Source organism: Pan paniscus, chromosome 8 (assembly GCF_029289425.2).
Source record: "Pan paniscus chromosome 8, NHGRI_mPanPan1-v2.0_pri, whole genome shotgun sequence".
Lineage (NCBI taxonomy): Eukaryota > Metazoa > Chordata > Mammalia > Primates > Hominidae > Pan > Pan paniscus.
In genome coordinates this window covers 126,498,505-126,515,670 of record NC_073257.2, presented here as the reverse complement: position 1 = coordinate 126,515,670, position 17,166 = coordinate 126,498,505, and the positions used below count along the sequence as shown (strand labels likewise).

General features: G+C 44.0%; 1 protein-coding gene across 11 annotated transcripts in view; it reads left to right on the top strand.

Annotated features, from left to right (window-relative positions):
* Positions 1 to 17,166, top strand: part of ABLIM1 (actin binding LIM protein 1) — a 329,600-nt gene that overhangs the window by 129,874 nt on the left and 182,560 nt on the right. For 2 of the 11 annotated variants that reach the window (XM_063607909.1, XM_063607907.1), the window contains exon 1: positions 6,165 to 6,368. The exons of 3 other annotated variants lie outside the window; for them this stretch is intronic. In XM_063607909.1, coding sequence (XP_063463979.1) covers positions 6,353 to 6,368 — 16 coding nt within the window. In that variant the 5' untranslated portion in view covers positions 6,165 to 6,352. Of the gene's footprint in view, positions 1 to 6,159; positions 6,369 to 17,166 lie in introns of those variants that run through there. 6 more of the 11 variants (XM_063607913.1, XM_063607910.1, XM_055092320.3 and 3 more) reach the window with 6 other exon arrangements.

The window sequence follows — 17,166 nt, the reverse complement described above, 5'->3', positions numbered from 1 at the left end:
TGCGGAAGGGAAGGCCCAGTAACCCAAAGAGAGGGCCCATGGCTTTGGCCTCTCACCAACCTCTTTTCTCACATATAAAGTATAATAATATGTACTTCATCCAGTTGTTATGAGGACAAGATGAGGTGATACATGTAGAGACTAGAATGGTGGCTGACACATACTGGGCTCTAATGGTGACCAAAGTAGCTGTGAGGGTAGGTTATAAAGGGGACTTTGTAAAATGACTGCCTGATGAAGTTCCTCTTTGGCCTACTTTCTCTCCAAAGTAATTATTGGTTTGTATCTTGGCAAATACTTTGAAGCAATTATTAAATTTATTTTTATCTAAGAGACTGAATTTACTCTTAATTTATTTGAGTTAGATTTTGAAATCAGTCTATTTGTATGAAAAGGAATATTTATTTATTCATCAAATATTGCATTCCTACTTTGTGCCTTTGTGTATTACTATGTGAATACAGTACAGATACAATAACATGTGACCCTTTCCCTCAGAGAGCCCACAGCCTTTTGCGAAAATAGATATGTCCATCCTTCATTACAACATAGTCAACTTCAGAGCACTTGGTGGTGGTAAGTACCAGAAAGAGGGGAGTGTTGTCAGGGAAGGCATTGCAATTCTACCTGATAGAAAGCAACCATTTTTATATCCCAATAACTGGATTTCTATCTAGAAAATATTACAATAAAAGAGAAAGCTGGTAGTCAACTGTTTTTAAAAATGGCCTTTTCCCAAATAATTCAGAGAACTATTTTTGTACTTGTGTACTCGTGAGTCTGAAGTTAGGCTAAAATCTCTGAAACTCTTTACTATCCCAAGATCCTTAGAATTCTAGTAATAGCTTTTGCTGCTCTTGTAGGAAAATGATTTATTTTTTGTTCACTCTGTCATTTATATCCTTAGTGATTTGTTTATAGGGAACTTTAAATATACCGTAGTAATTTTCACGATTTTTCTTGAGGTGCAACCTATTGCTTGGGTCCAAACTCAGAACTGGCTTTTGAAAAAGACCATGGAGAAGTTTGGATACAACCATAAAATAGTTCTACTTTAAGAACTCAAGGAAAAGAACTTTGCCGGGCATTGATTCTATGAGATTCATATGGAAAAAATCCTGAGAATTGTCGTTTGAGGACATGAGAGTGAGTAGGATCAAGAGGGATCAGATATTTAGGAATTTGTCCTAGACTGTAGGAAACTTTGGAATCACCACTTCTAATAAATTCTCATTAAGATTGCAGTGAATGTCCAGCTGATTGTTATTTTGGCCAACAGAGAGTATAAGGATTGTTTTTCAGATCTGATGGCATGGTATATAGCTGTTTGTAAATCTCAGTCTATCCTCGTGCTTTGCAAGCCAGCTTATTAGCAAGGGTCCTTAGTCACCGGAGAAGCTGACTGCCACTCAGGCCTCCTTCCCAGAGAATCTGAGTTATCAGTCAGACCTGAGGTGGGGACCAGGTGTCTGCATTTGAAGCACCCCTTGCATTTCTATCCCTGGTGATCTGCAAACCGCCACACTCTTTTTTTTTTTTTTTTTTTAAGAGACAGAGTCTCACTCTGTTGCCCCGGCTGGAGTGCAGTGGTGAAATTTCGGCTCACTGCAACCTCTGCCTCCTGGGTTCAAGCGATTCTCCTGCCTCAGCCTCCCAAGTATTTGAGATTACAGGTGCACGCCACCACCTCTGGCTAGTTTTTGTATTTTTGGAAGAGATGGGGTTTCACCGTGTTGGCCAGGCTGGTCTCAAACTCGCGACCTCAAGTGATCCACCCACCTCAACCTCCCAAAGTGCTGGGATTACAGGTATGCACCACTGCGCCGAGCCCTGCAAACCACACTCTTATCAGCCTAGTGTGAATGAAACCCTCCTTGCCTTCAGAGAGCTTACAACCTAGTTGTGAACTTGAAGCCATTACAATAGAAGGGATAAGCCAATCCCAGATGCCTTGTACTTCTTAAAATACTGTGTGTGTGAGACATGTATGGCTTTTTATTCTGTTGACCTGGGAAATGTTTAAATAAATGGATACACACTTCCTATGCATCCATTCCATGTCAAGCTGTCTGCTAAACACCAGAAATGCACACACCAACACAATCCAAATGGAGGCAGGAGGCAATATGGTTGGAAACAGATCATGCTGTACCTTGAAATGCAGCCAGAGCCTTTGAACTCCATTTAGAAAGAAATAGATAGCTTAGGTTTGAGACTTTAACCACAACATTTCTAAGGTCCATTCTTTAGAGTGGCATTGAGGGCCCTCTGTCACCTGTCACCCAGCCTCATCTTGAGCCTCTCCCTGCTCCTCACCAATAGTGAACTACTGGATGCCTTCTTGCCCTATTACCTCCACTTGGAATGACTTTCCCTCTTTCTGCACTTGACCCATCATTATGTACCTCCTTACTCTTCCTGGAAGCCCCTCCTGACTTCCCAGGTTGGACTCAGCACTGCCCTGCACCCCGTGCCTACTCCTGTCTTAATACCTTCCTCATTTCATTGAGAATATGTGTGTGCATATATCTCCTCCGCTAGATGGTGAGCACCTCCTGGGCAGTGGTTTCTCTCTTCTTGCTTTTGTATACCCAGCCCAGTACCTGGCACGCAGCAGGTGTCCCATAAATATCTGAAATGAGATTGATTGATGCCAACACTAAGTAGAAAGCAAATAGGAACTCATTCTCCAGGTTTCTTTTGGCTGAATTCTGCTAGAAAGGATTCTGAGCATGCTTTTAGCTAAAGAGTCCAGTGGGGGCTGGGTGCAGTGGCTCACGCCTGTAATCCCAGCACCTTGAGAGGCCAAGGCAGGCACATCACCTGAGTTCAGGAGTTCGAAACCAGCCTGGCCAACGTGGTGAAACCCTGTCTCTACTAAAAATACTAAAATTAGCCAGGCGTGGTGGCGCACCTGCAATCCCAGCTACTCGGGAGGCTGAAGCAGGAGAACCGCTTGAAACCTAGGAGGCGGAGGTTGCAGTGACCTGAGATGTGCCACTGCACTCCAGCCTGGGTGACAGAGTGAGACTCCGTCTCAAAACAACAACAACAAAAATGAGTCCAGTGGTGTTGGGGGGTAGCAACTGGACACCTGATGTTCCAGTCCCACGGAGGGATCCTGAAATTCCTGCACTACAGGTGCACGTACAGTAAGTGACCCATGGCTCTGTAGAGGAGAATAAGCTATGAGGAAGTGGACTCTGCCGGGTTGCTTGTTTCTAGCTGTAACATTTCCCTCCTAATTGGCATCACTACTGAAATGATGTACGCTTGAATTTTTGCCAAGAGTGACTGTATGCTAACAAGCTTTTCTCTCCAACAAAATGGTTTCTGTCCTTTGGTCACTTGTGGACAACCCTTGCTTTATGTGTAAGTGAATTAGAAGGAGGCAATGGGTCAGTCTGATGGGGCAGAAAACAACAAATAAAACAGTGGGTTGGTGTCCATATTATGAAGACTTATGTCATCTGAGTGGAATGAGATTGAGATAAGTTCTTTGGAAATCATCTCAAGATATAAGAATAAAAAGTTCTTTCTTATGAACTATAAATTTCATTTTTATTCTTGATGTAGTTTGCTGCACTTCTTGCAGCGTTAGCTGTAAAGTAGAAAATGTCTATGCTTTGCTTCTGTTCTTAAAGCTCTTTAGCAATTCTGCCCTGAGGCAAAGAGGCAAAAACAATTTGTTTTACTCTCCCACATTCCAAAAATAACTTTAGTAATACACTCTTTGGTTATCTTAAAAGTGCAGAGTGGATACTTTTATTCCAAAGTAGCAGCGTCTGATTGGCGGGGGGACTTTTGCCGTGTGACTATTACTTAGCAACTAAATGCTGGTGACTCATTCACTTTGACTGTGGCACAGAAAAATTCTTTCCATGGAAAACACAGGCGGGGGGAAAATCTCTCTGAACCACTATGTAGTATTTTCCTTTAGAAAAGGCTTCTCTGAAAATGAATAGGCACCAGCTGTTACTCTGCCAACTTAGTCTCCAAAGCTGCCAGAGAGCCTTTCCAAATTCTGTTTCTGTGTGATTTATCCACCAAGGTATACAGGTAGGTTCAGAACTGTAATAAGAGACCAATTAGGTTAGTAAACTTAAATCTCAGAGTTTTAAACTGCCATCCCAAGTAAAAGAAAAATTGAGCTAATGGCATTTACGATATCTGGAACACTTACATATGATCGGGTTTGCTCTAGAAACCAATGGTGTTTTACTGTCACATTATAGTAGCAAGGAAGGGGTGAGGAGGAGTGGGGGCTGGTGTGGGGGAAGGAAAGAGAAAGAAAGCTGCTTCCTTAGCTTTGGGCTGAATAACATGAGAGCTTTGGAGACAAGTGCTTAAGTGAGATGCCGATGTACCTAAGCAGCAAAAATATAATAAAATAGATTCACCTGCTAGGCTCACAACACAGCCTAATTCCAGCTCTCTGCAGTTAATTTTGCTTGTCAGCATCTCCTTAAAGGCTCTGAGGGTGATTAGGAGTGGGAAAGTAGACAAGTGCAGTTTTAGCCATGAAAATTGGGGAACGTGAAGGGCTTGTTTCCTGGATGCTCTTGAACTCTGCCATCCCTCTGGACTGGAAGTCGAGCTGCTCTCGTGCTTGGCTCATATTTATGAATGGAGGTTAGAGAAGTTGCTTAAACGCTCTTCAGTGCTTACACTCCAGCTGGCTGCTGACTTAGGAAAAACATGACCTTATGGGGCTGCCATGGGTGCGGGGAGTGGTGTGGGCGAAGTATGTTGTCATAGAAAAGACAACCCAGGGGCTGGAGGGGACTTAGCTCTTACTTACAGCCTGAGACACCCAAGCTATTAATAGTAAAGCCCTGAGTCACAGATGTAGGAATGTCACAGCTGCCTGAGCTGTGCTACTGTTACACATCAGAAAACCAGCAATGAAGACCTGCCCAAGATGAATGTGAAGAAATGGGCATTTTTCCCCCTTCTCCCCAGACCCACTAAATGTAGTTTATTTCAGCCATACACACCCTCTGAGTCAAAGAGGAGGCAGGTTGATTGACTTCATTCCTTTCGGTTCCCCTAGCTCTCTTAGACTCAACATGTTACAATATTTGCAGTAAATACCATCTAATACTGGCTGTGCATTCTGGTTCTGAAAGATGTGTTAGCCATCTGCTGCTCTCCCTGCCTTGTGATGTCTGTCTTTTTGTCTCTTGCTCATCCCATTTCTCACACATGGTGGATGTATATGGCATGCGGTCGGGACCCGGTGAGCTGGATTTGGGAGACAGAGGCTGGAGTCAGGTGGGTGTTGGCTTTGTGAACCAGAAGTCCTCAGCTCACAGGACAGCAGGACAGGTCACAGGACAGCCCGTGACCCTGTGGGTCAGAAATCAAAAGCCTCCTGAGGAGTTGCTGCTGTGGGGTCAGGCTTAGGCTGATCCTGGTGGTGGACCGAACTAGATGAGGCTGTTTGTCCCTTAATTGTGACTGGAGTTCCTCCCTGGTATATGCACATCCAAGGGGCTTGTCTAAAAACTCCGATGAAACAGAGGGAGAAGGGGGAAGTCAAAATCCCCCCTAAATGGATAAATCAGATTTTAACTTTGATCCTGAATTGGATCCTGGATAAGGAATAGAATCCTGAAAGATCCTCTTCCCCAGCTGTCTCTCAGTCTCTACCTTCCCCCAGCCCCATTCAGGTAAATTATAGCGGGGAGCAGCCGTGCAAACCAAATGTCATTATTCATTTTTCATAAGAAAGTGAACTTGAAATTGCCATTAGCATCATTATTCTGTTTTTGTTTTACATTAAGGCCAATTTTATTTATCCAGTTTGCCTGAAAGAAGCCGTAGTAAAAATTGAAAGCGACTGTAACAGGGAGCCAATAAGCTAACCATTGACTAGTTTTACTTATTGGAACCGTCTCTAGCTGGTGCTCGGTCCTCCTCCTCCTGGCAATCATTTATCAGACTGTGGGAGAGGGCCAGCGTTCGGGAGCCTTTCATAGCCCGTCCTCGGTGCGAGGAATACAAGGTGGTGTCAGTGACCAGAGATTAGGACAGTGGAATTTTGCATTTGTTACAGCAGCAGCTGTAGCGAGTGGTTTCAGCCGCAGGGCAGAGTCCCCGAGCTGGGCGCGGCTGCAGCTCGGCGGGCGGGCGGAGAAGAGCGCGGGGGCGATCGCGGGGCGGGCGTGGGAGCGGGGCCCGCCGAGGCGGGGCGGGACTCGAGACCACAGCCCCGGACCTCACAAGCGGATGCCGGGGCTTCTCCTGGCTGCCCCAGCGCCCGCGTATCTGTCTGCCGAGGCGCGCTTCCACTCCCAGAGTTTATTCCTCGTTCCTTCTTCAGTCCTGCTCGTCGGAGGACCCGGTTGCCATGGTGAAGGAAAAAGGTAATTATAAATATCGATCACTGTGCATGGTTGCAGAAGTTGGAATGGCACCGCAGGGCTCGGCCACCTAACGGGGAATGATCAATCGAAAGCCGGGCGGACATGTTCTCGGTGTGAGAAGCTCCGTGTTGTGAAGTCTGGGTTTCCATCGAACCCAGACTTCGTTCAGAATCTTTAATTTCACCACCGCATCGGGAGCACATCCTGTTTCTGGAGCACAGCTGAGCTCTGGGGTGTGTGTCTCTTTTGATTGCTATTGCATTTTGAATTTTTTGTTGTGTTTGAGACTTGACGTCTTGCCCCCCATCCCAGCCATCATTCTCTTCCTCTCTTACCACCACGCCCCACCAATCAATAAGTTAATTAAGATATGTCATGAAAGGGCCCTTCCTGCCACGGCTGGGCTGTGTGGTGCTGGGACATGCCCAGGCCTCGCTAGATCCGGCTGAAAGGAGAAGCTGGGTTGTTTCAAAGGCTTCAGGTGCTCTGCGTGTATAACCTGTCATTTCACTATTATCCCTAATCACTCCTCCAAACACCTTCTTAAAGGATGCTGCACATGGCAAAGGAAACCACATCATATCACAAGGAGAGTGTTAAAAGGGAGAGGACAGGTGTGGCCTGAACAGGTGTACAACATTTATGCACTAGGCGTGGTCCTGAAATGGAAGGTACATTTTTCAGAATTGAATGATAGTTGAAATGATTTGTTTCTCCGGGAAATGTGAAAGAACACTGCAGTGCTTGTTTTGAGTGATTCAAGTAATATATAAACACACCTTGTCTTAAGAAAGTAAAATGTTGCAGGAGGATAGGGAGGGAAAGTGAAAGCCCCTCACTTCTGCCTTGTCAGCTTCAATTCCCCTCTCCTCTCTAGAGATAAAATTGTTAACAGTTACTGTGTATCTTGCTAGACCCTTCTAGACCAGAATTAGAGAGAGACAGACACATATGAATATAAAAATTGAATCATTCTATGATTGTTTTTCTGTAACTTATTTTTTTCTCTTTTATTATGTCTTAGGGACCTTCACCAAATGATTTTATAATGTAAATAACCACTCTTTAATTTTGCTGTCTAGTACACTTAGATTTATTGTCACATTTTCTTACCATGGGGACATTCTTTCCTCCCCAAACACGGACATCTACTCTTTCAGGGCGTTCTTGAACCATTTCAATGACTTATCTGTGTTTACTTTATCTTAAAGCTACTATAGGGAATAGATTTAAGATGAAAATGCGGAACTCAAGATGATCCTTGTTGCTTGAAACTCAGTTTGATTCTATTATATTAATGAATGGATTGACATACAGGATCCTGAGAGCTTAACAGTGTAAAGGCTGCACCTCAGGACAAAAGAGAAACATGATTCTGCTCTATTCACTCTGCTCCTATAGATCTTTAGTAATCACATGCTGTAGCTTTTGTTTTTCAGTGGGTAAATGGTAATTGAGTGAAATGATTTGGTGTGAATAAAGGTGCTTCTAATAATATTTCCACTCTTTTGGGGGTGCTTCCAGGAACCCTCAGTACCAAACACAGATGTTGACATTTACTGCAGTTCAGATCTCTTCATTTGTAGCTCCCACCCAACTATGACATGGCGCTCATCTCTGTTGCTAATGGATTTGAGTTTGTTTCCCTGATATGAGTAATTTATGAGTGATGGGAAAGGGAATTACAAAGCCATTTCTTCATTCCATTCTTGTGGGACTCTTGGAAGACCTAGCCTTGCTATATATGGTATATATTATAGATCAGTAGTCCTCACATAGCAGCTCTTTTTCTAAGTCTTGGAGACTTCCCAAAGCTTAGATTGCCTGGGTTCACATTGCTCTGCAAGTCGCTGGCCACCTTCTAACTGGAACACTTTGGACAGCCCACCAAGAGGTCACATACTAGTATTATCTTAACCCTTAGACACTGATTAAAGGCTGTTCTGTTTTATTTTGAGGTCTGTGCCAGTCCACACCACTGCTTTCTGATTGCACTGACCTCAGCCATCAACAGAGAAAGGCAGGTTTGTTTTGTTTCGTTTCATTTTTGTTTGTTTGTTTGTTTTTGGTAGGTACACAAGGGTTTCCATAGGAAAAAGGGAACTTCTTCATAGTCCTTAAAGTGAGAAGGGCACTGGGGATCGTTTAGTCCAGGCATTCATCCTAGAGATGAGAAAACTGGGGATCAGAAAGGGTAAGTAGGTTGCTGAAGGTCACACAGCAGATTGTGGACAAAGTACTCATTCTCTGTGTCTCATCACACCATGTAGTGGATGAGAGACCACAATTGCCAGTGTGTTGACAGCTGCTATCTCTGTCACAAGATGGTGAGCCTTTCAGAAGTGGCACTGTGTCTCCATCTTTAACTTTCCAGTGCATAGCTTAGTGTTTCCCTCACTGTAGATCTTCAAACAACCAAAACAGGTTGGCCCGTTGTCAGAGCAAGAACAGGAACCTGTGCCTTCTTGATTCAGAAACTTCTCCAATCCTCTCCATTTCTTCTTGTTCCCAGAAAAGCCTAGCTCCTTCCTTCCCTGTGGAGCTGTCAGGAATCAACTCGAGGAGGCTCAGGTCCTGGCAATGTCCATCCCGAGGAACATGGCCGGCCCAAGGAGGAGTGGCATAGACTCCCTGTTGTGCTTGCCACTTAGAGCTCACACTGGCTTGCCTCATAGTTTTCTCTCTAGGATAAAATACCTGGTTCGGGGCTGACATGGGCAGGAGAGAAAGCACGCTGGCTGATTGCCTCCACTAGTGTGGAGTGGCATTTGCTGACATCCTTTGACCTCATTATCTTTTGTTCTCCTGACCAGGCACCCATTCACTTCCAGCTGCAGACACTTATTGATTCCGGAATCTTGATGAAATGGTTATTTCTCTTATGTCTTCAAGGGTACCTTACCCTTGCTGTATCCTGTAACAAAGAAGCACAGGAGATTTCTGCAGGTTTATCTGTCAATAACTGCCTTCCTAAATACACGCTCGTCAACCTATACTCCAGAGGCCCACTATACTCATTTAAAAAGCTGTAATGTCTAGCTAATGGGTGTTATAGTGCAAGTTTTAAGAATACAAAAGGGATTTATTATTTATTTTTGTTACAGAAAATAAAAATAAGCAAATATTAGAGATTAAGCTCTATAAACACTCATTTTAAATAATAAAGAATGCTTATGGTTTGGGAACCATGTGAAAAGACTAAGAATTTAGTCACAAGACAAACTTCAAGGTAAATAGAATTTTACGTTTAGGCACATCATTTTTTGTTTGTTTTGTTTTGTTTCCTGGAAGTTTTCTGACATTGCTGGATGGCCCAACTTGCTTTTGGGATAGAGCGGGACCCAGTGAAACTCATTCCAGTGTCTAAGTGGAAGGATGTTCAACTTCCACCTGACATTCATGTGTGTAGGGACGCACACATACTCATACCCACAAGGCAAGTACTTTTTCTAGAGCAAGGTTTTTCAACCTCAGCATCACTGTTATTTTGAGAGATAATTCTTCGTGATTCTGTCTTGTGCATTGTATGATGTTGAGCAGCAATCCTGACCTCTACATACCAGCAGCACTGACTTCTTACTCATGACAATCAAATATGTCTCCAGACATTAGCAAATGCCCTTTGGGGAGCAGGATTGCTCCAATTTGAGAACTACAGCTGTAGAGAGCAGTGGGGTGCTAAGACACCTTGGTCACAGTTCTCTTTAAGGTTTAGATCAATGGATTCCCTTGAGCACAGAGGGTGACAGATGTGAACAATTTGTCTTTTTTTTTTTGAAACAGAGTTTCACTCTTGTTGCCCAGGCTGGCATGCAATGGCCCTGTCTCAGCTCACTGCAACCTCTGCCTCCCAGGTTCAAGTGATTCTCCTGCCTCAGCCTCCTGAGTAGCTGGGATTACAGGCGTGCACCACCACGCCCGGCTAATTTTGTATTTTTATTAGAGACGGGGTTTCACCATGTTGGCCAGGCTGGTCTCCAACTGCTGACATCAGGTGATCCACCTGCCTCGGCCTTCCAAAGTGCTGGGATTACAGGCAAGAGCCACCGTGCCCGGGCTAAGATGTGAACAATTTGTATGGAAAGTCAATCAGACCACCACAGCTCCTCCTTGATGCCATTTAGCTTTTGGCAGAAACAGATGCTTCAAATAATAAAGCTACAGAAGGACTAATAAAGGCCTTCCTCCTTATTTATGGGCCTTATTTCCCAGCTCATTTCAGTTGTTGAAAATGGAAGAATCCTCTTCATCAAAGTAGATATGTCTACAGAGATGTTCTAGCTTAGTTCTTTCTGTTCCTTTAGGATTCTGTAAGCCCCATTCTGGTCAGGAAACTTCCCTATTCCGTTATCATCTCCTGCTTGCCCTTTCTGTGTTAGGCAAAGTGCTGGGTACTCAGAAAGCTCTCAAGGGTTTAGAAGATACAACAGCTGCCCTTTGCTTTTTTACCACCTGTCGAGGAAGTAAATAAGCTCACAAATAACTAATATTATGTAGATGTTTAAAGAGGCATTGGTACAGTGCTCTGGCAGGTCAAAGGTGGGAGACTTAGCTTCCAAGTATGCCGATCAGGAAAGACTCCCTGAAGCAGGCAGCTCTTAAACTGAGGCTTTAAAGATTGGGGATATGTGGACATATAATAAATTGAAATGAAAAGAGAATGGTAGATTTGAGAGAAGCCACCATATTAAAATTGATGGGGCCTGACAACAGGTTGGGTGATTGTAATGAGAAGGATTCAGAACAAATGATCTTAAAGTTTTGAGTCCAAGTAGCTCAGGTATCAGTTTGCTAGTGGCACTGCAACAAAGTACCACAGACTGAGCGGCTTAAACCACAGAAATGTATTGTCTCACTGTTCTGGAAGCTACAAGCCTGAGGTCAAGGTGTTGGCTGAGATGGTTCCTTCTGAGGGCTGTCAGGAGAATCTGTCCTATGCTTCTCCCTGGCTTCTGGAGGTTTGCTGGTAATCTTTGGTGTTCCTTGGCTTATAGAAGCAACTGCCTTCATGTTCACAGGGCATTCTCCCTGTGTGCCTATCTGACTCCATGTTTCCCCTTTTTAAAAGGACACCAGTCCCAATGGATTAAGGCCCACGCTAATGATCTCATTTTAACTTGGTCACCACTGTAAAGACCCTATCTCCAAATAGGGCCACATTCTGAGATACCGGGGGTTCGGACTTCAATAGATGAGTTTGGAGGGTGATGCAGTCCAACCCATTACACGCAGGCATCAGTGTTAGATGTGGCTAGGCTTGGGAAGGAGAACTGAAGAGGAGCAGAGTGGAATCGGATGTGGATGGGAGAGAGTTTCTAGTGGTGAAGAGGAAGGGAGGAGTTTGGTGGGAGGAAGGAGATGAGCTCAGTTTTATAGACCTTAAGCCAGCGTTGGGGATAAAGGACTGGGGAGTGATCAGAAGTGAGTAGTCCAGTTCGTACCTCTTAGGCAGACTCTGAGATTTCTTGGCCGATTTGTACAAACTTGCTACAATCTACCTTAAGGAAGATAACATTAGAAACAGGCCTTGCTTTCCCTTTGGAATAACAGGAGGCATTCAGATGTAAGGCATCAACAGGGAAGCCAACACCACACCTTTCTGCCTCAAGCTGCTGGGTCCAGCACCCTTTATGGTTTGATAGTAGCCTCTTCCTGCCACATCCAAAAGCCACTGCAGCCTTGTTCTTGGCAGCTCCTGAGAACAGTGATGTACTGTGTCTCAAATGTGACCTACACCCTGGCACCAAAGTAATCCTTTTAGGACACTGAATCATTTCCAGCTCAAAAACCCAAATAAATGACAAGGTAAGGTTCAAAGCTTCCTGCTTGTCATGGAGGGTTCTCCTCAAGTCCTTAAAATACCTCCTCCCTGCTTACTTCTAAAAAAATGTTCTTCTAAGCCAATCTTATTTTATTTTCATTTTAATGTTATTATTAAATCTGTCAGTGATTGAACACATACTAAATGGCAGAGCTTCATATACAATGTCTTTAATCTTCGAACCCATCAAGGTAGGTAGTATCTTCCCCCTAATAGGTGAGGGAAAGGAGACTCACAGGAGGTCAGAGATCACTTAGCTAGCATGTAGAAAAGCTAAATTTTCTATCCATTTTTCTGCCTATCTGGCTCCAAAACCAGTGCTAATGTCCACCCTGAGCCCTTTTACCTTTTGAATGACCACAGGGGTGGTATTTTCTGCTCTAACCTCAGTCATACTGTCTACCTGCCTTGTGAAACATACTGTACCCCCCCCTTTTATGTGTTTATCAAAGATCTAACTCAAGTTTGGCTTCCTTATAGAGCTCCTTGAAGGCGCATCCCTTCTGCGAATTCTTCTAGAATTACTCTGTGCATCTAAGTAAACACCAGATAAACAACAGTTGTTACCTGTGCAACTTAGGACAGTGCTCTTTTTCTCAAGTATTGGACTTCATATGCAGTCTTGTAAAACAACCTTAGGAGCTGTGAAGTGTTGCTGCCTCTAATGCTGTCTGCCTTCCCAAAACACACACCCACACAGACACCACCCACTCAGATGCATGCACGCTGCCTGGTGTAGTCAATACCCACTTCTATTCCATCCTCAGGAAAGGCTAAGAACAGTAGGTTTTTCACTGTGGTGTAATAATTCCTCATGTGTGCGATGACTATTGAGTCACTATCCAGGCATCTTCTTTCACATATGCTAGCCACTCCTAGCCACGGGTTGAAGTTTAATGCCTCACCCCTACCTGCCCTTGGATTTGTCTTAACTTCAAAAGCCCCAGTCTTTTAAAGGGGATACCACCAACAAGGTCATTTCCTAAGTAAGGTCTAAAGGGAAGTGATAGATTAAAGGAGACACTACAAGGCTACAAGTTTCAGAATAAATTGTTCTTGATCAGTGACATTCACACTACTCAACTGTGAATTTCCCATCTTTGTGGGGAGGGGTGCTCCAGCTTTTGTCATCATATTCTGCTTGAGAGAAAGCAATCCAAGTGTGAATTGCTCGTACTATTTTATAAATGAAAGTGTTACTCTTACCAGGAAGTGTGGCTCTGCTTCACTCCAGAAGTACTGTCTGAATAATGGGATTTCCAAAGCTAAAGGAAAGGATTTCACATGTTTAAAAGAAAAAAAAAATCATAGCAAATCTCCTGCCCTCTAACACCAACTAATTGATGTCTAAAAAATGTTTATCCAGAGAGAAAAAGATGTCATTTCTACAATATAAATAAATATGAGAGAAGGAATACATTGACTTGAATGTGTTCAAGGCTCTTGAGGGCAATTTTTGATGACAGGAATGGAGTCAAGAATATGTAGACAGTGGGCATCTGAAATGGAGGTTGGGCCTCATCTACTGTTAGCTACTGTCAGACTTTGGAGGTGGTATTGCTTCTTGCCTTTCCCATGCCAGGCCAAATGACCAGGAAGGATGAACAACTTGTATTGCATCACAGAGAGTTTCTTTTAAAGAACGACAAATTGACTTTTCCAAATTCCTGCAGAAGATGTACTGCAAGAGACTCACCCCACCAAGAAGCATATCTTGGCATTTGATTCATTTTGAGGAGGTGGCCCTCTTTGCCATCGCATTCACAGCCCTAGGGGTCAAGAAAGAGGATCCTGGTATTGTTGGCTTCTCCTATGCCAAAGTCAAAGTGCTGAGTGTTTTCCTGAGCCAGCATTAAAGAGCCAGAGAACTTTTCAGAAGGTTCAGTGATCAGTGAGTGGTGCAGGATTTCTTCCCATTGTGGTTGAGTTTGGTCTGGGCGCACCACAGTAAAAACCAGCCCAGCTTCCTATTTCATTGTGTGTTTGTCTGATGGTGACTCATACCGAGAGGTATGTTTATCCCAAACTGGCAGGAGCTGTGTATTCAAGGGCAAATTTTGTTAACAGTGGGGAGAGCGAAAATTTGTTATGCATGACCTCTTTTCTCTGAAACATTGTATTTGTGCTCAGACTGACATAATTAATGTTATTATGGTCCAGTGTCCCCTGGGGGTGGACCAGGGGTGAGTTTGTGTGTCCCTGTTGCAATCAAACAGGCTGGCTTGTTTGAATACTTGCATTTAACTATGAAGATCCTGGCTTTTTTAATACTTCTAAGGAAATTACTGTCTAGGACAGTGCTTCTCAAATTTCAACTGGGATCAGAATCATCTGGAAGGCTTGTGAAAACACAGATTTCTGGGCCCTGCCCTCAGAGTTTCTGATTCAGTAGGTCTGGGAGAAGGCCTGAGATTTTGCATTTCTAACACTTCCCAGATAATGTTGATGTTCTTGATTCAGGGACCACATTTTGACACTGTGCAGGTAATCTGTCCTTTCTGTGGGTAAAATGACCAGCCCTACAGGTGGGTAAGTCAAAATTTTTATACAAGTATCTTCTTCATTCCCTTTTGCAAATATCATCTTGCTCACCATGCACAGATGGCAAAAAGAAGGTAAAGAACATCACTGTCACTCTGGCTCTCCAGCAGGATGAAACAAAGCCATGTTTCATAATGAAGCAGACCTGTGAGATCCCAGTGGCCAAGAAACTGCTGTCAGTATATGATACTGGGAGCAAAGGTTGGCAGGAAGTTTAAGTTACTTTTTCATGGGGGCGAGTTGGGGCTCAGTGTGACTTGGAGAAGGCAACATTAATTCAGAATGAAGGCACAGGTGTGCATATTCTGCAGGCATCACTCCTATGTCTCCAAGACTTAGATGAGCATGTTTACCTGGAATCGTAGAGCTGTTTGGAATTTTGGGGTAAAAGTTCATTAACAATACAAAAATTAGCCAGGCATGGTGATGCATGCCTGTAGTCTCAGCTACTCAGGAAGCTGAGGTGGGAGGATGGCTTGAGCCTAGGAGGCAGAGGTTGCAGTGAGCTGAGATCGCCATGCACTCCAGCCTGAGCAGTAGAGCCAGACCTTGTCTCAGAAAACAAACGAAAAAAAAGGAAAAAAGTTAATCAGCTATCTTGGCTCACAAAGGCTACCACTCCCTCTTTAATCTTTGAGGAATTGAAATATGTTGTTTAGGCTTGGAGTGTTTCATTTACTACCACTGTACAATATTTACTGTTCATTTGGTGGAAATAGATCATCATAAAGGCCTTTATCCTCCTTGTCTTTATGCTGAGCAGGTGAGGAGAAGGAAGAAGAGGAGGGTTTGGTCTTGCTGTCTCAGGGGTGGCAGAGGTAGAAGAAAATCTGTGTGCAAGGGGATCTGTGCAGTTCAAACCCGTGTTGTTCAAGAGTCAACTGCATTCTGTCTATGTTCTAGTAGTCTGTATTTTTTCTTCTGTTTATTTCTGTTGTTCTCTATTTGAAACATGAGAAGGGAAAAGTTTAAGAAGAATTAAGAAAAGTGGGTCAGGCACAGTGGCTTATACCTATAATCCCAGCACTTTGGGAGGCTAAAGCAGGCACATCACTTGAGCTCGGAAGTGTGAGACCCTGTCTCTCCAAAAAACAAAATTCCCCCCCACACCCCCCAAAAAAATTAGCCATGCATGGTGGTGTGTTCCTGTAGTCCCAGCTACTTAAGAGGCTGCAGTGGTGGGAGGATCATCTGAGCCTGGAGGTCGAGGATGCGATGAGCCATGAGCGTGCCATTGCACTCCAGCCCGGGCAATAGAGTGAGACCCTGTCTCAAAAAAAATAGAAAAGTGGATGATAGGAAAAGGTGGCAAGGTTGTTCCTCATTGGAGTGTCTGATGGGGAATGGGAGAGAAGGCTGAGTACTCCCTTCCTGGAAAAATGATAGGGGCTATGGGTCCCTGGGTCCATGGACCATCTCATAGTGACACATGAGCTAGCTGGGTGTCCACTGGACTGCTGCCATGTGCCACTTGAGGGACCCCTTCTGAATGGCCATCAAGGAGCAGTTTTAGGACTGATGGGGATTGGAGTCCGCAGGACGAGAGCCCAGTTATGCTGAGCACTAAAGAAGGAGTGGATGCCCCTCTGTCCCTGCTTACCTGGAAAATGCTACCACTTCTGGCATGTGTAGAGGTCCTAGCCTAAAACTCAGAAATAGCAATGAGCCATAGCGAAGGGCTTCTAGTAGCGGCCTGATCACATTACAATTTTCTTGAGGTCTCTTATCTGTGAGGCACTTCGAGAATAACTCGACATACTGGAAAGATCCTACATTTAGTGGATGAATGGGTTAGCAGGTGTTGAGAGGGATGCTGATGGAGAACGCAAAATGGAGGGGACACCAGGTGATAGAACGGGGGTGAACAATCCTCTATGGGGGTTCTAAGGAAGGAAGAGCTATAGTCCCAAGGGAATCAGAAAAGGCTTTATGGAAAAGGGGGCATTTAAGATTGGTATTTGAGGAGTTCTGTAGGTTTCTTAATGTTGGGGATGGTGTTTGATTCAACCTATATTCATTACACAGTGTCTGCTCCATAGTAAGCACTCAATGAATGTTGAATGAACTAATAAGTGAATGAATGAGGTGTATGGGTTGGGGAGATGGTTATTCTTATTTGGGAAATTTTTTTTAGACTCTAATGTGAGATAAGCCATCTAGATATAGCAACACATAAAATGCAGTTCTTGACCTGAAAGCACTCACTTTCTAGCAAGAAACAGACACACATAGATAAGTCATTATGATACAATGTGAAATGTACTCAAAGGGGAACTATGAAAGTAATATGGGACTGCAGGACAGAAAGTGATGAATGCTGTTGGATGGTCATGGAAGACTGGGCTTTGAAGGATGAACAGGAATGCAATAGTGGATAAAAAGAGGATGGCGAGAAAGGGACTCAAGTGGGTAAAACAGAAGCAATAAAGTATGCCT